Source organism: Euprymna scolopes, chromosome 8 (assembly GCF_053919585.1).
Source record: "Euprymna scolopes isolate OS-2025 chromosome 8, ASM5391958v1, whole genome shotgun sequence".
Lineage (NCBI taxonomy): Eukaryota > Metazoa > Mollusca > Cephalopoda > Sepiida > Sepiolidae > Euprymna > Euprymna scolopes.
The window spans coordinates 161,036,283-161,061,379 of record NC_136489.1 but is presented as its reverse complement, the minus strand read 5'-3'; the positions used below and the strand labels follow the sequence as shown (position 1 = coordinate 161,061,379).

Below are 25,097 nucleotides of genomic sequence, written 5' to 3'. Positions count from 1 at the left end.
TTTTTTTTACATGGGGGTCACCACTTATCAAGGCCCGAAGGACACTCAGGGATAAGGGTTATTGCGTGTACAGTAATCAATGAGATAGTATTGTAGTAATTATTAGTATTGGGGGTTTTGATAGTGTCATACTTAAGGGGGAAGTTTGTCAGGAGTTTGTTTATGTTGGACTTGAAGACGTCCAAGTTGTAGTCAGGTGGGAAACAGGAAAGCGGCAGAGAGTTCCATTAGCATGCAGTTATAAGAAAGAAGCTTTTCTCATGGAATCTATGTTTGGATTTAGGCACAGATAAAGAGTGGGGAACATTATTGACAGTAGTTTCAGCTAGACGGGTGTTTCTCATGAAAGATTGGCGAGGGGGGATGAGGGATTGGAGCTCAGAAGAGCACCTGCCATGGAAATAGCGATAAAACAAAGACAGGCTTGCAACGTCTCTTCTGTGGGAGAGAGGTTGCAGGGAAGAGAAAAGGGCATCCCCCACTAAGCCACGAAGTCTATTTTGTACTCTGTCAAGGCAGGATAGGCTGTTTTTCGCAGCTCCTGCCCAGATGTAGCAGCAGTACTCCATCCTTGGACGTACTTGGCTTTTATACAGATAGAGAATTGCATCAGTAGTAAGATATCTTCTGGAGCGGTAGAAGGATCTCATCATTTTCCCAGCGTCCCTGGCAACAGATTTGATGTACGTGTTCCATTTCAGATCAGGAGTAAAGGTCAAACCCAGAAGCTTGTCAAAACATGTTCCACAGAGGAAAACCAACAAAGAATGCTGCTTTGTTTTTAACGAGACAACAGTACCTATAATACATTCTTTTGATTTTTACATGTGTATACAATGTGAAGATGTATCAAAGTGAAACTGGTTCAGTGAGGATTGAGGATATGCTTTGCATGGAGAGAATAATATGATGGATGTGACATATTTTACTTTCATCTCATAATTTTGACGTGCAACACTTCGTAACGAGAAAAGCAAACCAACAATTACTACCTTCCTTAAACCTCTACCTCCATTACAATTTGCTTACCTTTAATACAGATTTCTGTCCCCTTATAACGGTGCAGGTAATTCAAGAGAACTTCTTTCCAATAACTACGGTAGCTGATGAGACCTAAATCAGAAAGTGGACGCTCGGGAGATCCAATTTTTTGCTCCATTCGGCTTAATAAGTAACCTGCAAAAACAATTTGGAAATAAAAAATCCGATTTCAAATTAAAAAAAGTAAAAGATACACATAATATAATACTAAATGCCAATGACCATTCCTTTATTAATTTTTGCAAAAGCCAAAATATCCATATAACTTTATGTTTTTGGGCATAAACAATCAAGGAGATATATACAGGGTTGAACGATAAAATTGTCGCCCTAAAGAAAACAACACTACAGCTTTATTTTAAAACTTTTATTGAAAAAAAATCAATTCTGGTAACTTGATTATGTAGTAGAGCTGACATCTATTCAATGTAGCCGCCTTCAGCCTCAATCACCGCCTCGATACGGGTCTGGAACTGGGAGCATGCCTTTTCTCGGATGGTGCCGATTAGATTGGCTTAGATGCTATTGGAGGTCATGTTGGTGATGTTTTTTTTTGTTTTTTTTTTTTACATGGAGTTCACCACTTATCAAGGCCCAATGGCCACTTGGGGATAAGGATTATTGTGTGTACAGTACTCAATGGGATAGTGTAGCAATAGTATTAGAGAATTGATAAGGTGTCATTACTTGAGGGGGGGCGGTTCATCAGGAATTTGTTTGTGTTGGACTTGAAGACATCCAGGTTGAAGTCGGGAGGGGAACGGGCAAGCGGAACAGAGTTCTCAACAAACGAAGTAATCTAGTGGGTTCAGGTCAGGGAAGGCCAGTGAGAGAAGTTGTAGCACTGCTTCTGAAGCCACATTTGAGTCTCTTTGGACTTGTGGGCCGGCACTGAGTCCTGCTGCCACACCCAGAGTCTGCCAGCGGCCACCTGATTGCATCAGAGGACCACCGCACTCCTCAGCACATCCAAGTACACTTTGGTGTTGACTTTCAAGCTGCCTTTGAAGATGTGAGGTGGCATGATGTGGCCCTCACTTGAAACCACACCAAAGACCATAACTGTGACTGGAAACTTTGTTTTCATCACCCTGGGAATGTTCCTCAAGCCTCAAATTGTCTGGATTTGCATTTTGATGATGCTGACAATGGTCCTATTGTCATGACTTGGATTGGTAGGGAGTATGAGTCGTACAGCAGTGCATCTCTGATCTTGCTCATGGAACATTGTGTCACTTTCAGACATGATAGAAAACTCTTATCATTCTTGGGATTTGTACAAAGTTGAAAGTTTCCGGCCACAGTTATGGTCTTTGGTATGATTTTGTTGAAAGTCAACACCAAAGTGTACCTGGATGTGCTGAAGAGTGTGGTGATCCCCTGGTGCAATAAGGTGGCCGCTGGCAGATCCTGGGTGTGGCAGCAAGACTCGGCGCCAACCTACAATTGATTGAGACTACATTGAATAAATCAAGTTACCTGAATTGATTTTTTCAATAAAAGTTTTAAAATAAAGCTGGAGTGTTGTTTTCTTTAGGGCGACAAATTTATCGTTCTACCATATATATATATATATATATATATATATATATATATATGTGAAAGGAATTTTTCATACATGCAACTTATGTTTACATTAGATTTGAAGGCTACCATGTTGTATTCAACCAGGAAGCATGCCAGCAGAACAGTGTTCCAAAGGCAGACAGTTCTGGGAAAGAAGCTTTATTCATGGAATCTGTGTTTAGATTTAGGCACAGATAGAGAATGGGAAAAATCAAATATAGTGGTTATAGCTAGTCGAGTGTTTTTTTTTTTAAGGTGAAAGTTTGGCAAGTGGGGGGGGCATAGATTGGAGTTCAGTCGAGCACTTGCCATAAAAATAGTGATAGAGTAGAGACAGGCTCACAATGTCTCTTCTGTGGGCCTTTAACTGAAAATTTATCCATCTCAGTAACTCTTAAACGAAATGAATTTTAACTTTGGTAAGTGCTCACTCATTAGCAATAAAATGAAAAAAAAAAGAAAACAGAGCTACTCACTGAAATCAATTAACATTTTGCCATAACCCTGACGCATGTATTGTGGCAGAGTAAGTATACAAGACACATTATAGTTCAGAAAGGAATTCTTCTCCTGTGAAAATAAAAATAAAATTTAAAAAATTAAAACTGAGTTTACAACATGAAGTAGAAAAGAAACTATTAATTAGTGCTCCCTTTGAATTGAAGTTTAGCAAACCGACTAAATCCCGCTCATCTACCCTAACCCTACGGTCCCAAATAGCAGCCCTTACATCCAACATGCCTTGTTTGGGGTTAACATCAGTAAAAAAAAAAAAAAAAAAAAAAAAAAATCCATAACTCTCCAAGAAATTCTGTTACTTTCCATGACAGTTTTTTTTAAGGAGGCAAGTTTCCCAGAATCACAACTGGTATCATTTGGAAGGTTTCCTTCTTTTAAACTGGTTGACTCCTCAAAACGGGCTTCAGAGTTAGGATAAATCTATTACTTGAGACGTTGATTTATAAAAATTAACTAATATTGAATATAATGCACCACTTTTTTTTTTTAATTGAATTATTCAAATTAGGTTTTAAAAAAATCTCCCCAAACATCTGTTGAATTCACATACACCTTCCTCTAAAAAAAAATATGCCGATCCTCGATGAAAGCAAAACATTATAAATAACAAATGCTACATATAAATTATTATTAATGGAAAAAAATTTCTTAGATTGGAGTTAAATCTTTTAAAATTTTTTGGAGTCAAAGTCGAGTATTTGGAAGAGAGAATCCAGGACATTGCTTACCAATGTTTGAGAGTATAGTTAATGCTTTTTTTTTTTTTTTTTACACAGTGATCACCACTTATCAAGGCCTGGAAGCCACTCAGGGATAAGGGTTATTGCAAGTACATTACGTTAGTGTGGAGATTTGATGAAGTGTTTACTTAAGGGGGCGGTTCATTAGGAATTTGTTAACATTGGACTTGAAGACATCCAAGTTGTAGTCCGGTGGGAAGCAGGCAGACGGAACAGAGTTCCACAGGCGTGTAGTTCTAAGAAAGAAGCTTTGTTCATGGAATCCACGTTTTGATTTAGGCACAGATAAAGAGTGGGGGAAATTTTTCACAGTGGATTCGGCTAGACGGGTGCTTTTCGTGAAAGATTGGCGAGGGGGGGGACCAGAGATTGGAGTTCAGACGAGCACCTGCCATGGAAATAACGATAAAACAAGGATAGGCTCGCAACGTCTCTTCTGTGGGAGAGAGGTTGCAGGGTAAAGAAAAGGGCATCCCCCACTAAGCCACGAAGTCTATTTTGTACTCTGTCAAGGCAGGATAGGCTGTTTTTAGCAGCTCCTGCCCAGATATGGCAACAGTATTCCATCGGCATGTTTTTTTTAGAGGGAGGGGTATGCTATTTAAACAATAGACATGTGTAGTGTAGCGGGAAGGGGAGGGGGTATATCTCATTACGTGTGTCTCTTTTTCTGTATCTGTGTACGTAATTGTGATACATCGTGTGTGTGTGTGTGTGTGTGCATATATATATATATATATATATATATATATATATATATATATATATATATGCAATAAAGTAAAGTTGACCATAACTTTTTTCTGTTATATTGGCTTTGTCACTTGTAGCTGCAAAAGGGAAATGCATGCACAAAATAACAAGTCAAAGGCTTCCTTTAATTAATTAATTAATTAATGCTTGGTTTATTCTTCTTAGCCATTCCGCATCTTTCTTTTGTTGGCCAACTTGTTTTTACGTTTTTTTCTTCTAGCATCTTAGCGAAATCTCAACCGTGTCTGCCTATCCAAAATCGGAAATCCGACTGACTTGCATGCGAGAGAAAAGATATCTTCCTTTCCATGTTCTCTTTCACATGAACCTGACTAACCTATTTCAGATGCTATCATTAACCTCAGCTACAGAGTTTGACATACGTCAGCAACTTAATCCTTGAACTTTTTTGTACTAACCAACCTTCACAGCAAAATCATAATTTTCAACATCCCGGTATAACCCAGGATAGATTAATTACATGTAAAAGTCTTTGGGAAAAAAAATCATGCCTTTAAAATTTATATGTGAGATTTTTTTTTTTTTTTTTTTACTTCTGTAGTATTTGCTCCATCATGTTTTATTCAACCATTTTGAATAATAAATTTTAGAAAATAAATACAACACAGCTGTAGAAAATATTGATTTCATTTTCACATAACAGTCTAACAAAAATATGTTGAAATGTTTTATTTAGTTGACAAAGAGCAAAAAGTACTTTTTTTTTTTTTTTAAATCGTATACTAATAGTTTCACTCTCAACTTTCATCAGTGACGCATTTCATCGCTGACAATAGTTCAGCCATCAAAATTGAATTTAATTAAAATTTTCAGTAGGTTTAAAATAAATTTGAAAAAACTCTAAATAAACATGCAAGTTTTGAATACAAATAGTGTGACAATATGTCCCTGCACCACCAAAGCTTTTTTTTTGGCAGCTGATATATTGCAGGGGTACATATATCTTGTCTATCTGATTGCTATCTGAGGAATTCTATCATTTCACAATAGCTTTCTGTAGATTAATATCTCTGACGTTGAAGCAGCACGTTTTGGAGATGTTGATTCAAAATAATAAGACTCTTGACCTGATTAAAACATTTCCTGATAAAAAAAATGTCCATGAAATATTTTATACAAAAATTTAACAAACCTTTGAAAAATATCCAACAATATGGCAACCACTGGAATCATTTTCAGTCATCACATAAAACAAGAAAGGTTCCACGTCAAAGTAAAGAGTTTTGTGGTCTAAAAATAATTTTGCTAACAAACATAAGTTCTGACAATAGACCTGAAAATAAAATGAAAAATAGAATAAATTAAAAAAAAAAAAAAAAAACAAACTTTTTTTTTAAATTAAAAAAAAAAAAATCAAAATCAAGAAAAATACTAAAAAAAAAAAAAAAAAAAAAAAAAAAAAATAGTATTCAATCTATATGATTCCTGAAAATGTTATCTTGTTTACTTATCGTCATGAACACTTAATCAGTACATGAATGTTTTCGGTTGTGGAAGAAAGGACGGATGCTAAATAAAGGGGAAATAAGATGACTGAAATATGTAAGTAATTAGGAGGGAAGGAAAAAATAGAAGAATGAAAGAGAGAGAGGGTGAGAAGGAAAGAAAAGAAGAAAAATTAGAGGGTATATAATAATGTAACAAAATAGTTTTCTAAATATTTGCAAATTCAAAAAGGTTTTCAAATATTGGAATTTTGAAATATTCATGAAACTCTTGTGACATCATACCCCCCCCCTCTCTTTACTTTCAATTGTTCATATTCCATTACATTCCTCTCATCAATTCTCTTTGAATTTACCATACATTATATGTCTTTTCTCTTACCACCTAAAACATTCATGTACAAATAAAAATTGTGCACAGACAAGATTAACAACAAACTCCAAAAGGCTTTCACATATATTTAAGAATTTATATATATATATATATATATATATATATATATATATATATATATACAAGAAAACAAAACTGAAAAGTAATAGCGAATATAAACTGAAAAGTAATTCGGAATCAATAACTAAAACAAAATTTAACATAAAAAATAAACAAATAAAAACAAATTAAATGGCATCTTAAGCAGATTTAAAGATTATGTTCCTCACTCCCTATACCTTACTCAAAGAGAGTAAGGAGCATTCTAAAAACATCTGTTTCCTGTGACTCACCTTTATATATATATATCTATATATTATATATGTATATGTTTATTTATTATACAAACATTATTAATATTGAAATGTTTCAATATCAATTCTTTTTTTGGTCTGATAACGTGTTATCCTTGAATTGGGATTCCACTGAAACATGTATGCTCATATGTAACCAATAATGTTTGTATAATAAACAGACTATAAACCAGCTCTGTCCTACATTGAGCATTCTTTAATAATCAAGTGAGTTTAATTGGATTTAGAAACTAATCAATCAATACAACTATTATATATATATATATATATATATATATATATATATATATATAGCTGAGATCGAAATCGAAACCAAAACCTAAAGACAGCGAGTCAAGTATGATAACCATTAGGCCTGCTTGCCACTATCTTTAAAAAATATTTCCAACCTATTTATTCTTATCATGTGAACGATTCACACATGCACATTCATGAAACAGTTGACAAAAAGATAAAAATTCGATGACCCTCCCCCATACCAATTTTTCAATTTTGATCCCTTTGCAGTCTTTTTTGCAGATGAAAACTGATTAAAAAGTTTTCCACATCTCAATACCCTATATATCAAATTTCAGGTTGAATATATAGTTATAGAAGTGTACTCACACACATTCTCACTTTAGATCAATTTTGCAACTTTTTTTATCAAATGACTGCAGACTAAATCAGATTAAGTGAAACAAGTTAAGAAACAATTCATTTCCCTCGCTCTTTTATTTCCACACTCCTCTTCCTTCTACTCAATGAGTTCACATGATCTTTTTACTGGGCATAATCTTTTCACCTTAAAATAAATAGCTCATCATTTTAAAGAAATAAAATAATATTTTAATTAATTTAAAATTAGTTTATGTAATGGAATTTGTTTTTTTGTTTTTTTTTCTTATAAAAATATTTTTATATAAAAAAAACAGCAAAATCTGCAATTTGGTACATTTTCTTACAGAATATAAAAAAAATACACATATATAAAAAAAAAAAAAGATGCTTAAAGTTTTTCTCAAAAAAATTTTAAGAAAAAAGACATAAGTAATAAAAACACTTTTTTAAAGCATGAAAAATATCTTGTAACTTTGGTTTTTTTTAGATGACAATTAAGAATTATCCTTTGGTGTCAATTTCAGAAAGAAAAATCCAATTTTTCTAAGAAAAAGTACTTAATTTATTTTAAGTATTTTTTTTGTAAAATAAAAAATAAAAATAAAAAAGTCTGCAATTTATTTTTCTCAGGTTACACGTGTTGAAATTCGGGGGGGGGGGGAAGTTTGAGAAAAATGAGAGAAGACTGGTTTTCTGTTAAATAAAAATTGAAAATAAAAAATATTTTTGACATTTGTTTTATTGAAAATTTTTTAGCATGATTTTTTTTTTTTTTTTTTTACATAGGTGTCACCACTTATCAAGGCCGATAGGCCACTCAAGGATAAGGGTTAAAGAGTGTAGAGTAGTCAAAAGGACAATATAGTAATCGATAGTAATGGAAGTTCGGTAAATTTGTTAACTTAAGTGGAACGGCTCATCAGAAACTTGTTCACGTTGGACTTGAAGACAACCATATTATAGACAGCTCGAAAGCAGGAAAACGGAAGACAATTCCACAGTCGTGCAGTTCTAAGAAAGAAGCTTTGATCATGGAATCTATGTTTAGGTTTAGGTACAGATAAAGAGTGGGGAAAATTATTGATAATGTTTTCAGCTAGTCTAGTGTTTCTTGTGAAAGTTTGGTGAGGGGGGACCATAGATTGAAGCTTAGTCGAACACTTTCCATGAAAATAATGATAAAACAGAGACAAACTCGCAACATCTCTTTTGTGAGATAAAAAAAAAAAAATATGCCGCTATGACAATTTTCTCTTTACAGATAAAAAAATATGATTTCTATAATTTCTTATAAGCAACTCTTCACCATTTATCAAATAAAAATGTTTTCTATAAAGAATAAGAAAAATCCAAAGTGAAACAATTTACTTCTAATAATGTAATCGCTGTTTCCAATTAAGGGGAGATAACAATTCTGATATTCTCTGACATACCTAGTAATTGTGAAGACAGACGATAGGTTTGCACCTTTTTTTATTCATGCTATGCGATCTACCTATAATACCTTTGTAATCGACAAATCAATCATGATCAATAGCCTCAGAATTCATTTTTAAGCCTCCCTGACTTTACCTAATAATCAAGGCTTTGCTAATCTAATAAAATTTCTTAAATCATCTGGTGTTATGGCCCCATTTTAATAAAACATAAGTTCCCAAATTAGACTGTTACATGTACATCTGTAGTTTTTTTTTTTTTTAATCGCACACAAAATGATGCAACAGACATTCTATTAAAAAAATGCAGATAAGTATGAAGCCCAATAGCATGATGTGTTTATTGATGCCTTCCAACACTAAATGAATGTCATGTCATATAGTCACCTATTTCAGTAAGATATGATATACTCTCTTAGGACCATCTGAGCTCCAATCCCTTGTCCCCCCTCGCCAATCTTTCACAAGAAACACCCGTCTGGCTGAAACTACTGTCAATAATTTTCCCCACTCTTTATCTGTGCCTAAATCCAAACATAGATTCCATGAGCAAAGCTTCTTTCTTAGAACTGCACGCCAGTGGAACTCTCTACCGCTTGCCTGTTTCCCACCTGACTACAACTTGGACGTCTTCAAGTCCAACATAAACAAACTCCTGACAAACCGCCCTCCCCTTAAGTAAGACACTATCTAAACACCCAATACTAATGATTACTACAATACTATCTCATTGATTACTGTACACGCAATAACCCTTATCCCTGAGTGGCCTTCGGGCCTTGATAAGTGGTGAACCCCCATGTAAAAAAAAAAAAATAAAAAAAAAAAGTGATTTTTTTTTTATTATCCTTTTATAAAAGCTTCTTTACTAGAAGCAACTTATCCTGCCTTAACAGAGTTCAAAATAGACTTTGTAGCTTAGTGGGGGATGCCTTTTTCTCTTCCCTGCAACCCCTTTCCCACAGTAGAGACGTTGTCAGCCTGTCTCTGCTTTATCATTATTTTCATGGCAAGTGCTCAGCTGAGTTTCAATCTACGGTCCTCCATAAACACTCGTCTAGCCAAAACCACTATCAATAATTTCCCACACTCTTTATCTGTGCCTAAACATAAATTCCATGAACAAAGCTTCTTTCTTAGAACTGCACGCCTTTCCAGCTGACTACAATTTGATTGTCTTCAAGTCCAACGTAAACAAGTTCTTGATGAACTGTCCCCCTAAATAATCCATTTTACAAAATTTCAACCACTTATGATTACTACGCTATAATCACATTGAATAATGTATACCCATTAACCCTTATCCTCGAGTGGCCTCTGGGCCTTGATAAGTGATAACTCCTGTGTCAAAAAAAAAAAAAAAAAAAAAAAAAAAAAAAAGATGACAACAATTTTTACTTGGTATTATTTGGATTATTGTTCTCATCTTGAGTGTTATTCCATCTACCCTTATAGAATGAAGTAAAAATTAGACAGGAGAACAGTGGAGAGCAAAACTATTCAAAGCAGCAGCACATATGCTGGGAGACAATTACTTACTAAGCAAACCTAGTATAAAATGCATAACACTATGAGAAGCAATAACTATAAATAATAGATAAAAAAAATATATATACATAATCACACATTAGTAATAAATGCTGATAAGTAGTAAAATTGTACTTCTAAAAACAAAAATAGGTTTAAGGCTCCCAAAATTCATACTAGAATGGTTCGCAAGCGCCCGTGGCATAGTGGATAAAGCACTTAGTAAAATTCAGTTCTAAATTACTATTCTGTTAGTCGAAGGTTCATACTCAAAATACAATTGCAAACTTCTACCCAATTATGGCTGGCAGAACAAAAGCATGCTACCTCCGTCCGTGGATTAAATAAAGGGATCCATTCGTGAAGATTCCCAAGTTCGATAAGATACACCCAAAAAAGGTCAGAGGTTATTTTATTTTTTTATTTTTTTACTCACGTTCACCCCTAACAAGGTATATCGCCACTTGGACGTAAGAAGTTATTATTTGGGACCATGCCTAAGAAATATTAACAAGATGTTGGTTTACATTACATTTAAACTTCTGCATATCAGTACAGTCAGGGAAGCAGGTAACGTGAAGAGAATTTCAAAATCTAGCTGTTCGAGGGAAGAAACTATTAGAATAGAAAGCTTTCTGGCATTTAGGGACCTCAACAGTGAAGGAGTGAGATTTTGTTGCTAAGTGGGCTTGTCAGGGATATGTATGCAGAGGGAGTACAGGTGTAACGAGTTCATCAGTGCACATTCCATCAAAATGTTTGTAAGACAGGCACAGGGATGCAACATTGCAGCGATGGGACAGGGGTTGGAGCTTAGTTGACAAAGTGGGACCTATTAGATTGAAGACATTTTTCTGGACCCTATCCAAGAGGCTAGTGGTAGATGCACCAGCCCAAATGTGGCAACAACACTCCATGCATGGGTAAATGGTGGCCTTGAAGAGGTACAGGATACTTTCAGGTATGAGTAGTCTTCCAGCTCAATAGAGGGAACCCACCTTCTTTGCAGCAGCCTTTGCAATATCCTCAATCTATTTGTTCCAGTTCATATTGCCTGCAAATGTTAGGCTGAGGAGTTTGAAGGAAGAATTCTTCAATATGGGGTTATCTGTGGTGGATATAGGTGGTTGAAGAGGCATCTTGTAATTGTTAAAGGAGAGCAGCTTATTCTTACTAATATTAAATGTTACCATTCATTTGAGACCCCCATTCCGCTACGGTCTGGAGGTCATTTTCTAACAATTCTGCCAGTGTCTTGGATTTATGTACATCTGTTCTTCCCTTGTGCATGTTATAGAATGTTGCATTATCAGCAAATATACCCATCTCAGGGAGGTCATTTATGAATATTAGGAATAATAGTGGTCCAACGATCGACCCCTGAGGCACTCTTGCATTAATGTTATGCTGCTTGGATATCTATCAATGACAACCTGGATGGTCCTATTGTCTAAGAAGAATTTAATTATATTTAGTATACGTCAAGTTATACCATATGATTTAATTTTCATTAGCAGTCATTTGTGCCAGACCTTGACAAAGCCTTGGATATATCAAAGGCTACAGCCCTGGTTTTGATCACCTTATGGTATATGCATTCAGTGATAACTACTAAAATATCTGCAGTCGAACGACATTGCCTAAATCCGTAATGTTTGTCAGAAAGAAGATTTGCTTTTGTGAGGTGGTGGACTAGTGATTGATTAATTAAGGTCTCAAAGATTTTAATGGAGAGAGAGAGAGAGAGAAAACTGATAGGGCAATAATTGAGGGTCAGTTCTTTCACCAGAATTCTTGTACATTGGTAGAACAGAGGCCATATTCCAGCTATTAAGGAAGCAAGATTAGATTATTGTAGAGTTTGGAAAGTATGGAGGCTAGCTCAGTAGAGCATTTCTTAATTAGTATAGCAGGGAGGAGATCAGCCCCACACGTCTTGGAAGTGTCTAAGTTTTTAAGATATCACGGACATGAAACGGGGTGATTTTTACATCATCTAGTATGGCTTTAGTTCGCATAGGGAAATTTGGTAGGGAGTAGTTTGTTGGCTCTAAGGTGGAGTTGGACGCAAATCGCTGAGCAAGCAGTACTGCCTTCTTAGTTGCCGTTCATGCTGCCTTTTGGTTGCTCTTTATTCACTGCACTGTAATAGATTTTCCAGAAATCACGAGTTCCTATCTTTTACAATTCAATGCGTTCCCTGATTATTTCAGTATGCTTTCTTTTGGCTGTTGCTATTTCTCTCTTAAAATGATTTCTAGCATCTACGAATTTTTGCCTATTTGTATTTGACTTATGATGTACAAACCGGCAGAATACATGCTTTGTGCAATGACAGCTGCACAATCTGTAGCGAACCATGGGGGTGAGTGGGCTTGCTATAAAACTTCTATGTGGGAACATGTGCTTCAATGCCCGTTTTGCACTATTCAGTTGTCTTAGTGACACACTGTTCAGCAGGAAGAAAGAAGATATTGGTCTACGGAGCATCTCTGATGGCTTTCCAGTCAGTCCTTTTCTAATACTGTCGTTTTGAGCAATGGCGCCTCACCTTAGGGTTGGAATTTAAATGTGATGTCAACTGATACCACTAGGTGGTCTGTGTTTCCAAATAAACTGTGGGCATTAGTCAATCCTCGGGTACCGTGGTGAGAAATAGGTCTAGAGGTGAAGCCTGCTGGTATTCACGATTTGGGAAGCGGATTGCAAACATGACTGCCGCTGTGAGAAAATGGGTTATAGAGAAGCTATAAGTAAAGCGTCCATCTGCATCTGTGTAACCTGAGAAACCAAGCCAATTTCTATGGTGGACATTAAAGTCCCCAAATACATGTATTTGGGTGTTACTATCCAAGGAGAGTGCTGCATCTATACTATTGGAGACATGATCGATTAGGGTACAGTCTTGACTTGAGGGAGAATGGAAGAAAAAATATAACTAACACAGTAATAAAAGGCTAGTCGAAAGCACATAAAAGCCTGGTCTTCTGATTCAAGTTAAAGAAAAGGTGCTACGGATATAGACTTTAAGCCCATGCAGATATCTATCAGAGTCCTTACAGCAGAAAGGGAGGTATTCTGTCATGTTAAAGTAGTTAGAGGGAATTCAGGAGTTGTAAGTTTGTTTCATTTAATGCTAAGATATCCGAGGAGTTTACTAAAAGGTAAGACTCTACATCATCTAGATTTTCTTCAAGCCCACAGATATTTGTGAATGTAAGCCTCAAGGGAGGATGCGAATTGGTTTTGTTTGGGTGGTTGTCTGGTTTGATCATGATAGCAGCAGGGTCCCTTTCCATGCGCTACAACTATCCTGATATTATACAAATGATGATAGACCAGCTGCTCTAAACACCACCCAAAGAGTTAGGGTTCCTGTACTGTAAGTCGAAAACAACAGCAGCCAGACAAACTGTCAATGAGATATCCTCAATCTCTTAGACAAGACTGACCCAAACCCATCGAATGAACACAAGTGACATGCAAGGAAACCCAATTTGTTCAGTTTGGGAGAGAAAGAAGGGAATAGGGTACTGGCATTTAATGTCCTAGTCAGGAAACAAGGCTAAGCACAGGGTGGCTCTGGTGAGTCCCTGGTATTGTACCTCTGCGCCTGGCTAATAGACAAAGAAGGAGTGTGAAAGCTGGGGATAGGAAGAGCCTATCTACTCCTTAAGCAATTTAGTTTGAGTCACCAGTTCTAGGAAGGTTGTTGACCATGACTGGGAAGGCCTCCCTCCCCCAGTTTTAATATCAGTTTTCCATCTAGATGGATAACCTGACAAGATCTACGGGTCTATCACACCAAGAGAGGTAACCAATATTAACTGAAACATTGTGCAAATTACACTCAAGATGAGAACAGTCGTCTGAATAATGCAAATAATACAAATTATCAATCCTATCTCAATTTATATTTACTTTAAACTAAGTTTTATTTAAATGAACCTCGACTTCTTTCTAGGAGTTTTGTCTTAGCATTCCTATTTATGAAGACCTTACATGATGTATTGCTTAACTAACACTCTGGCAGCAAATGAATTTCAATACGATTAGAAATGAGGTAAAAACAAGAAGAGGCCATTTATTGTTTACCTTATTTTTCTGCCCATCCACTTCAAATACAGAAATTATAGTTTTCCTATAAATTTCATCACCAGGAGGATGCCGCCAAACACATTTGGCCTAAAATTTGGACAAAAAAAAAAAAAAAGAAGGAAAATAAAAAAAGCAATCAAAAACACAAAATAAAAGTCAAAAATGTGGTTCACTGCAATCATCACAATTCAAATCATGTCAAGAAATACTGATTGCAACTTTTAGTTGATTGGGCCAAAAACTCATGAATGTACCTTTTCCAATATTTTACCATTTAGGGGATTTTTTGTTAGCAAAATTTTCCTATGTCTACAAGTGCATGATTCTCTGCTCCTTGACCTACGAGTTGAAGGCTAAGAGTTGGTTTACAACCATGAAATATTTTTATTTCTTTCTGAACATCCATTTGGTTCTTTATGATAGGTACATGCTGAAAAAACATTTTTTTGAAAGCACAAATGTATCAGAATACTTGATTTTTAAATTTTAATTCTTGATTGACAGGCTTCAATATCATTTTCACAATATAATAAACAAATCAACCATCTATATATATAATAGTAGCGTTCATGTGTGTTTATGTCCGTGTGTACAACTTTCCTACCACTGGACCAACTATGAACAAACCTGGTATGATGATAGTCCCCCACCTAGGTATGGTGCACACTGTTTTTCAAGGTAAAGGTCAAGGTCATAGCCTATGTATATATATTCTCCTACAGCCCACACCACTGGACCGATCATGACTAAACCCGACATGATGATGGTCTCCGATCTAGGGATACTACATAGTATTTTTCAAGATTAAGTTCATGGCGCGGCTCTTAAAACATCCAGTTACTGCAAGGGTGCCCATGAAGCGGGTATCTCTAGCATATACATCAAAGTCCCGAGCGAAGCGCGGGTACCTTTGCTATTTAAAAAAAAAAAAAAAAAATGCTAACATTTGTTTACTTAATGAATGTTCTTAATTATCGTCTCAATTAGAAAAAAAATTCTGGCTTGATTGAAAATTTAAAGACAAAAGTCAAATACTATTATTCATCTATGCAGAGTAATATAAATGTTTCAAAACATATTTCGATTGTATCAAACAATCATCTGTTTTCATTTTCAAAATCTGCAATATTTCTTAAAAATTTAAAACTATGCCATGCAATCATGCTGACTAACTGATACTTTTTTTTTGTATTTTTTATATTTGCTTTCTTATCTTCAGAAGAGGAGAGTTACCCGAAGATTTCCTGTGATTAGTTGTCTGAAAAAAAAAAACACACACACACACATTTCAGATGCAAATGAATACTGACAATGTGGTTTACTTGCTATTCCAATAAATGGACTACAAAGATGTTATCAAGAGGAAAGGCATCATGTTGAAAACTAACATCATAGTTGGAATGTCCAACATGGACTAAGACATAAACAGACACTGCGATTGTGAAAGTTGTTGAATCGAACTATTTGTTACGAATGAAAATAAAATCTTAATTTGCACACTTTTACATGACTGTGCATAAGAAAATCTTTTGCTTTTATGTGCCATACTAGCAGGGATACCTGCTATATCAAGGATATTGAGCACTTTCAGCGATACAAAAATAAAAGAACGCATAAAAACAGGAAAATGTAATCGCCCCAAAAAAGTAGAAGTATGTGACAACCTCCCCACCAGATATTTCGGCAGAAGGGATATGAAGAGAAGTAGCTTATTCTCCAGATATCGAGCACTTTTTATTGCCCTGTGTTTGACACCCCCCCCCAAAAAAAAGAAAAAATAAAATAAAAAAAATAAATTAATCAAAACAACTTTTCTTTCAATCAAAATAGCAGGGAGTGCCCGTGCGACCACATAAAAAAAATAAAGAGCTGTGGTATCCGGTCTCAAACATCAAAGAGGGGACAAAGGCAAAAACATATGGACAAACGTGCTTGCCTGCACGACCACTACAAGTGCTTATGACATCATGAGGTTGTTAAATATGGTTTTAGTTTGATACGAATATGAACGTTTAAAAGAACATGCAAGTTAGCTAGATCTTTTGTAGATGAATGCAATTCCACAACCCATATATAAGAAAATTGTATTTTCTTTTTAAATAAATAGAAAAGAGGGTTTTTAATATGAATATCAATATACACACACAAAAAAAAAAAATTTATAGGAGTATAGATAAATATATCTATTCTTTCTCTGATTTTAATGACCTTTCTTTATCTTTCTCATGATTTCTATCTGAAGATCCCTCTCTCCCTCTTTCATCATTATTTTGATTTCTCATAAACACACACACACACACACATGCATACTATTTAATTTTTATAAAGCATCCACAGATAAGAATGAAAAATTTTGTACCATGAAAAATCTTTTAAACTTGTAGTAAAATTTTCATATTCCAGCACAAATACTTACCATATGTCGTCTCAATATCGTTCCCGTTTTCATGTATTTAAGACAAAATTCACAGAGATAAACTTTCGGCAAGCGAGCATATTCATCCGGGTATGGAGAAGAGTACCACGTGTTCATTTCAAACCGGCCAATTTCTAGTTTCTTTATTCGATAATCTTGAATATCACTGAACTGATAATGTTGCGTCATTTCATGTTCCTTGAAAAGAGTAAGGGGAAAATCAATTATTAGTTCTCTTATAAACAGACATTTACTCAAATATAAACATTTTCAACCACTTTAAATTGAGGGACTCTCTAACCCAAGCAATAAGCCAAGAGTTCAAATCCCATTAAACTCAATTGTGTCATTTAACCATTATACTGGGAAAGAGGGTATACTATTAATTTTCGATTTCACATAATTAGACGTAAAAATCACAACTTTTGATCAGTAAATCACATACAATGAATCATTTATAATATTATTATTATATTGGAACTTTATGCAAGTAAGTAGCGATTATATTAGTATGAATTTTAGCATGGGTTACATAAGTACATGTCGGAGCAACTTGGCGATAAACAGAAATATACCCAGTTGTAGGTGACGTGATTGAAGCAGGAGTCAAAAGTTAGCTCCTTAGAAATGTAGGTGCCGAAATATAAGAGGTGATGATGTTATGCCTTCAATGAGAGATACAAAAGGATTTTTAAAGTCAGTCCATTGTTGAGAGTGGTATAGACAAGATGTATCTCACAATGTAGAAATCAAAGTGAATGTTGCCGTGAGACTTTGCCTATGCATCACCATTAGGACTAAGAAAATCAAGTAATTAGTTATGTGGTTTCTCTCCCCAATGAGTAATCTCTCTAAATAAAACCTTTGAAACCTTAGCCAGTTTCCATTGTATTTTCATGCACGAGCAGTCTTGTTCATCTAGCTAAACAGAGAACTTCAGATGTCAACAACTATGAGGAAATCACAGCCCAAACATTAAAAAGTGACGATTTTTTTTTTTTTTATATAGGCATCACTACTTATCAAGGCTCAGAAGGCACTCGAGGACAAGGGCTAAAGAGTGTACAGTAGTCAATTGGACAATATAGTAATCGTTAGTAATCGAAATTCGGTAAATTTGTTAACTTAAGTGGAACAGCTCATCAAAAACTTGTTTACGTTGGACTTGAAGACAACCATATTGTAGTCATCTGGAAAGCAAGCAAACGGAAGACAGTTCCACAGGCGTGCAGTTCTAAGAAAGAAACTTTGTTCCTGAAATCTACGTTTAGGTTTAGGTACAGATAAAGAGTGGGGGGGGGGAATTATTGATAGTGTTTTCAGCTGGAGGAGTATTTTTCGTGAAAGTTTGGGGAGAGGGACCATAGACTGGACCTCAGACAAGCACTTGCCATGAAAATAACGATAAAGCAGAGACAGGCTCGCAACATCTCTTCTGTGAGAAAGAGTTTACAGGAAAGAGAAAAGGGCATCCCCTACGAGGCTATGAAGTTTATTTTGAACTCTATCAAGGCAGGATAAGTCCTTTCTAGCAGCTCCTACCCAGATATGGCAACAGTACTCCATCGATCGAGAGAATGAAGCACCTTAAAGACATTGTTTTTTTGTTTTTTTTTATCTTTTGCTGGCAAGACAAAAGTACAAAAATACATGTGGATGTAAACAACGATGTGCAAACTTTAAAATGCTACAATATGCATGGTTTTTAGAATTAAATCAGTATAAAACCATAGGAAGCAATCACTTTTGCACCTAATGTAAGTGGAACGTTTTCAGTTCCTTGGCCTTTCAAGCCAAGATCACAGTTTTGTATCTGTTCTGATGCTACACTTCATATTTTCTGCTCTCGGTCGGTAGAGGAGAAATCCTTTGTGACGGAGACAATTTTTATTTTTGTTCCTATCCAAACTGCCCCTTTTTGGGGAGCTGGATTCCCCCCCCCCGCATTAAAACTCAACCATGTGTCTAACTCGGCCCTCATGGGGAGGTAAGTAAATTAAAACAAATTCTTTTAAACTTTTAGTTTTGGTGGAGTTGACACATAAACAGAACAATACACACTTTTATAATTTTTAGGTCACAGATTTTTATTAAAAGAAAATTTTACTATTTAAGAAAAAAAAAAAAAAAAAAGATAAAGGATTATTTATTAAAAAAATTTGGTGCTTGTCTCCATGTGGGCATGTAAAAAAAATTGTTTTTCAAGAAAAATCTTTATCATGTACATACCTATCAGCACACGAAGATGTCATATTCCAAAAATCATGTTAATTGATCAAGTAGTTCTTTTTTTTTTATTTAAGAAAATCAAATTTTATGACATATTTTATCGAAGGATTAATGTGCCATCCTAATTACAAATGATCGGGAATGTAGGATCCATATAGATAAAAAAAAAAATCTTTCCACCCTCGAAAAATCCTTTGAAATTACCACTTGATAGGTTTTCAGGGGTGCTGAAAACGAAAATAACATTTATGAATTTAACATAAAATGAGCACCCACACGGTGACTCACCCCTAACAAAAATTCTGTGTTTATATTAGGAGGGGTGTTGTGGTTTGATTTTCTTAAACAAAAACAAATTATTTGATTGATATGTGATTTTTGGAATATGACATCTTCGTGTGGTGGCAGATATGTGCATTATAAAGATTTTTAAAGATTTTTCTTGAAAATTTTTTTTTATAGGCCCAAATGTAGACAAGCACCAAAAATTCTTTTAACTAAAAATGTGCATACAACAAAAAACATGTTCGTAATAAAACTTATTTGTAACTTTACCATAAAACTTGTATTGCAGACAGAGGCCGATAACACAACTTTCTCTTTTGCAACTAAAACTATACTACCTGGTCAGTTTTCTCATTTATTTTAAGGAGAAATCCTTCTCGATTGGGGAAGTTAAACTTTTGCCCCAATCTAGAGTGCCCCTTTATTGTTGAAATCCATTAAAATTTATTAAATTTATAAAAAAAAAAAAAAAAAAAAAAAAAAAAAAAATCATGGTCTGAGACAAAAATTTAAATCGTCTCAGTCTAGAAGGATTTTTCCTTAAAACAAATATAAGAAAATTAACATGGCAACATAGTTTAATTACAAAAGAAAATGTTTTGCATACCATTTGCCTCCATCTGCTTACAAGTCCAATGTTAAAGTAAACGATTCAACTCAACTGAAAGTAAAAATTTATTAATCCAGTGCTACTGCGGAAAAGGCATTCTTTCAGTCAATGCTCATTAACCAATGAAAAGAATGTTCCTGGCTGGACCATCCCAACAGGGGTCTGACTTCTATCCATAAAAACCTTCGATTATTATGCTGATATTCACTGATGCTGGCAACTGAGGTTCATACCAGTATAGCAAAATATAGTAATGCTGTTGCTTTGTAGCTGTTGGTGAGAAATTTATACTTGCACAGCAAACATTACCACCTAGAGAGGGTTGGGAGGGTTTTACTAACATTTTGATCTTATTTTGTGCCCCCCACCCACCCCAAAGCCAATGAAATAAAACAAATGACTTTTTATATAATTCTATGTTTACCAATTTATTTTATTGTTTTTTTATTAAAAAAAAAAAAATAAAATAAAATAAAAAAATAAAATATATAAAACCAATTTGATTTGGAAATCTTAAGTAGGACGACCCTCGGTGTGCTTGAGGTATTGTGGGGAACGATAACACTAGCTAGGACTATCATAAATCAGCAACGGTACAATAACAAGGATGACTATAGACACTCCATCCCCAATTTTTGAGTGATCTTGTGCCTAATTTTTTTTTTATCTTGTTTCATCATCCACAATGAGGAATACACACAATCTCACAGATAAGAGCAGAGACAGGCGAAGAAGAAGCCGTAGTTTCATAGAGGGTGAGAAACCTATAAGATGTTGGGAGATATAATAAATACAGTAATTAGCATGACTGGGCTTTACTGCTTATAAGTAACTCATATACAATAATCTGGCACTCCATTATACATTTTGGATATTATAATTGATAAAAAAAAAAAAAAAAAAAAAAAAAAATGGAGAAAGCATATTAATTACAACAAAAAAAAAAAAAAAAAAAAAAAAAAATGGAGAAAGCATATTAATTACAACAAAGAGAAAATAAAGTGTTTTCTCTTTTTTACAAAACATTTAAGTTCTTATCATTTATTCATTGCGGACTATTATCCTCATCTTTTAATTGTTGTTTCACGACGTTTCGGCCAGAGGAATAGTTGGCCGAAACATCATAAAACAACTACTAATAGATAAGGACAATAAATAAATGAATAAATAATACTCATCTCAATAAACATTCCAATTAATTAAATATATACCATTCGATACGGACCCGACAATGAAAGAGCCCTTCAGGGCCATGGCGCAGTGGATAGAGATGCTGAATCTCTACGGTTCCAGGTGAGCGTTGTCTGAAGATAGTGGTTTCAATCCGACCCAAGGCCAGCCAGAGACTTAGTTGGAGACAACAACAACTATGGAAGGCAGTAATTGCTGAGGATGCAGTTAGGATATTCAAAGTTTCTATCCCGTCACGATTAACAACCTGACGAAGCCCAGAGGAATAGTTAGGCGAAACGTCATGAAACACAACTAAAAAAGATGAGGATAATAGTCCGCAATAAATGAATAAATAATAAACTCATCTCAATAATGAATTCCAATTAAATAAAACATATTTCTTACCATTTGTTCACAGGCCCGTGCCTGGGCTTCTCTAAAGAGTCGCAAATCATAATGTGAAGCTAGACCTTTCAAGAGAGGTTCCCGGGTGCGGCCGTGTTTCTCTTTGTGGGCTAAATGTTCATTTTGTAATTCAAGTGAAAGTGGAACATTGCCCTTCTTTCGGATTTCGTTCACTTTTTGTGCTTTGTCTTTCTGTTCTTCTGTTGGTTGCTAAAAGGAATTGACAAAAAAAAAAAAAAAATGTTTTTTTAAAACTCAGTCACGGTAGGAAGGTAAAACTGCTAATTTATAAGATCTGCAAAGTTTTCAACTAAAGTATATGTTGTTATCATTGGGTATTAGTAAGGCTACTTGCCATTGCTTTGGAGAAATTATTCATATTGGGTTTCATTAAAATTCTAATTGATAATGTGGAGGTGTGTGTTAAATTTTGGGGTCCCAAATTTCACTGAAAATAATTACACAAAAATAATCATAAGTATACAGCAAATTTAGAATTGTCATAAAAATGCAGATAAATCATTAAAAATTAAAATTAAACACATTTACTTTTTCCAAATAATTTATTGTGTATTTTTTCTTCATTAATTAGAAAAGGCCAATTTTTTAAAACTTATTTTGCAGAGATGAGTTGGGGAGTTGTAAATGGAGAACTGAGGCTAATAAGTGTTTTTTTTTGTTTTTTTTTTGTTATTCTTTTATTATTTTTTGTTTTTATTATTTTTTTTATTATTTTTATTATTCTTTCAGTATTTTTTATTCTTTTAGTTTTTTTTATTTTTATTAATAAGTATTTTTTTATTTTTATTAATAAGTATTTTTTTTATTTTTATTAATAAGTATTTTTTTTTATTTTTATTAATAAGTATTTTTTTAAATCTTTCAGTTTTTTTTTAAATTTTTATTAAGTGTTTTTTTTTTATTTTTATTAATAAGTCTTTTTTTGTTATTTTTGATTTAAGGTCAGCAAAATTCAGGTTGTTTTTGTTTCTGTTTTTTAAGGCTGCATATGGAAAAGAAGGCTGAGAGATTGAAATTAGTTGTATTTACGAAATATTTGAAAAGGTGTAGTGTTCTTTAGCTGAAAAAAAAAAGGGTACAAATCAGAAATCTGTGAAAGTAAACTGATGAAAGGGTCCGAATTTTCAAATATTTATCGCCACAATTTATCATCTGCATAAATTCCATAATTTGTAGGTGAAACTCTTCTACATTTGTACAAAAAACACTGAAACAAACATTGATTAACTCTAACATAATAATGAATAAATATATATCCATCTATGTATAGCCCAGCACAAAGATTGAACTTACAACCTTTTTAGTCAAGAGAAGTCAAATGCCATGTTGATTTCTGTTAGATTTGTATGTGTTCACCTTCTGGTTAGAATGGGTTCAGCCTATGATCTCAATATAAGCCCATGATATTTCAACTAGAAGACAAGACATTCAGTTGCCTGGTAAATCTATGACAGTCCACTTCAAAAAAACTGAGCTACACTTATTCAACAAATTTCCAATTTGCTATATCAAAAACTGGCCTGTTTATACTGTGAAAACAAGTTATTTAAAGAAAATGTTCTTAGGTATGCTGGACTAGATATAAAGTTTGAAGTTAATTGAAACCTTCAATTCTTAAATATATAATTTATACCGTTGTGTAGAAAAGACTTCTTCAATATTTAATAGGAATAATATTACCTCATCTCTAACACATTTAGAGTTGCACACAATATCAAAATAGGAAATTTTTGTCATTATGGACCAAAATTCAATCTCTGGTCAAACATTTGTAGTGAGCTTTATAAATTTTTTTTTTTTTAAAGACCTGATTCCATAAGTGGCATTTCAGTTTTTGGTGAGTTTAACTCTTTAAATGCTTATCTTTTCTTCTCTCCTATGTATTATCTTGTCTATTACTCTTTTATTAGTAATCAACTGTACCTACCTGGAACTGCCCAGAAACCTGTATTTCTTTGTTTAGTTTTCCTTTATTTTAATAGGATTAAAGTTAAACTCAATTACAGAACAGTTTGATCATTAAGTTATTGAATGAAATTGTAATGTTTTAATCAATGTATAAGTAAGATTTAACTTTGTAATTAAATTATTTAAATAAGACTTTGTTAAATTTAATACTCTACAATATTGTAATTTAAATTTGGAAGTTTTTATTTTTAATTTAACTTACCATTATGGAAGGAAATGAAGAAATAGGAGCTCATAGACTGAAAAGACAACTTTCAAAATTGTTAAAATCTTAAGTTTCTATTTTGCTATTTATTTGTGATAAGAATCGCAATATTTGATTCAGCAAACATTTTTGTTACAAAAATGCAAGTCCAAATTTGGAAAATTCAAACTTTACACCATTACTGATTACTACACTACCACCTTATATTCATTAACCCTTAGCCTTGAGTGGCCTTCGGGCCTTGATAAGAGGTGACTCAAAATTTATAGAAAAAACAGCTACAGAATTTTAGCTACCATAGCTGAATTGAAAACGTGCTTCAAATGATGCTTGTTTTGTAATTGAACTATGCAACTGAAGACTTACGATTATTCAAATTTTACTGATCTATGGTAATATGGTTTAGTCATATCTGCTAGTTAAATGTTTTCTATAAAGTAATCTTAATTTTTTTTTTTTTTTTGCTTTAAGAGTTTTAATAGGAAAAACTTTCACAATCCATTGTTTTTACTGCTTTTCGGAACTAGTACACTTCCCCATATACAAATTACATTTTTCAATCAAAACATTTCTCAAATACTTTCACAAAGACGGTGTTACAATATTTTTTATAATGGGGTATGATCTCTCACAGTCGGAGATTCTATTTATAAATGATGCCACTAGGAGCTGACGAATCGAATTAATTCACGTTCTGCTACCAACCAATCAGAAACCAGAATTGCTCCATAAATATTAACCCTTTCTGTAGCAATTTTGCATACGTTTTCTTTGTGTCAACACGGGAAGAATCTTTTGCTTTAAATTCCAACTCTATAACTGTCTACTGCAAACCAGTCACCTCCCAGGACTTGTGTAGAACAACGAACCACCGGAAACTGTTCTGAAACTAAACATGGCTTACACTTCTAGACAGTGCAAACATTTTCAATCTCTATTCATTAAGTCCTCCCACTTTCCTAATTTCTCTGCCAGAACCAATATCATTTTCATAATACCATTCCCTCTCAGAAGTATGGCAGACTTAAATTGATATAAATACTTATCTTCACATTAGCTTAAAAATGTACACCTTCACATAAGTACATTGTATTAAGCAGACTATTCATAACTTGATTGCTTAATATTACAAAAGTATAGTCTACAGAATTAATATTAAACTTAACATTTTGTATCATGATTCCTTAACTCTTTCAGATCTATGGAGGACCAGATCTGCAATTAAACTCATAAAACTCTTTAAATTTTATTCAACTATTTAATCTCCATTATTAAACATGCAGTTATTGCAT

At 34.0% G+C, this 25,097-nt stretch overlaps 1 protein-coding gene across 1 annotated transcript in view; it reads right to left on the bottom strand.

Moving 5' to 3' along the window:
* LOC145283959 (histone acetyltransferase KAT7-like) overlaps positions 1-25,097 on the bottom strand; it is an 82,925-nt gene that overhangs the window by 4,963 nt on the left and 52,865 nt on the right. Inside the window, exons 7-12 of the mRNA XM_080133057.1 lie at positions 21,612-21,821; positions 16,910-17,107; positions 14,491-14,580; positions 5,773-5,913; positions 3,084-3,177; positions 1,030-1,176 (exon numbers count right to left, since the gene is read on the bottom strand). Of these exons, the coding sequence (XP_079989183.1) occupies positions 1,030-1,176; positions 3,084-3,177; positions 5,773-5,913; positions 14,491-14,580; positions 16,910-17,107; positions 21,612-21,821 (880 nt within the window). The remainder of the gene's footprint in view (positions 1-1,029; positions 1,177-3,083; positions 3,178-5,772; positions 5,914-14,490; positions 14,581-16,909; positions 17,108-21,611; positions 21,822-25,097) is intronic.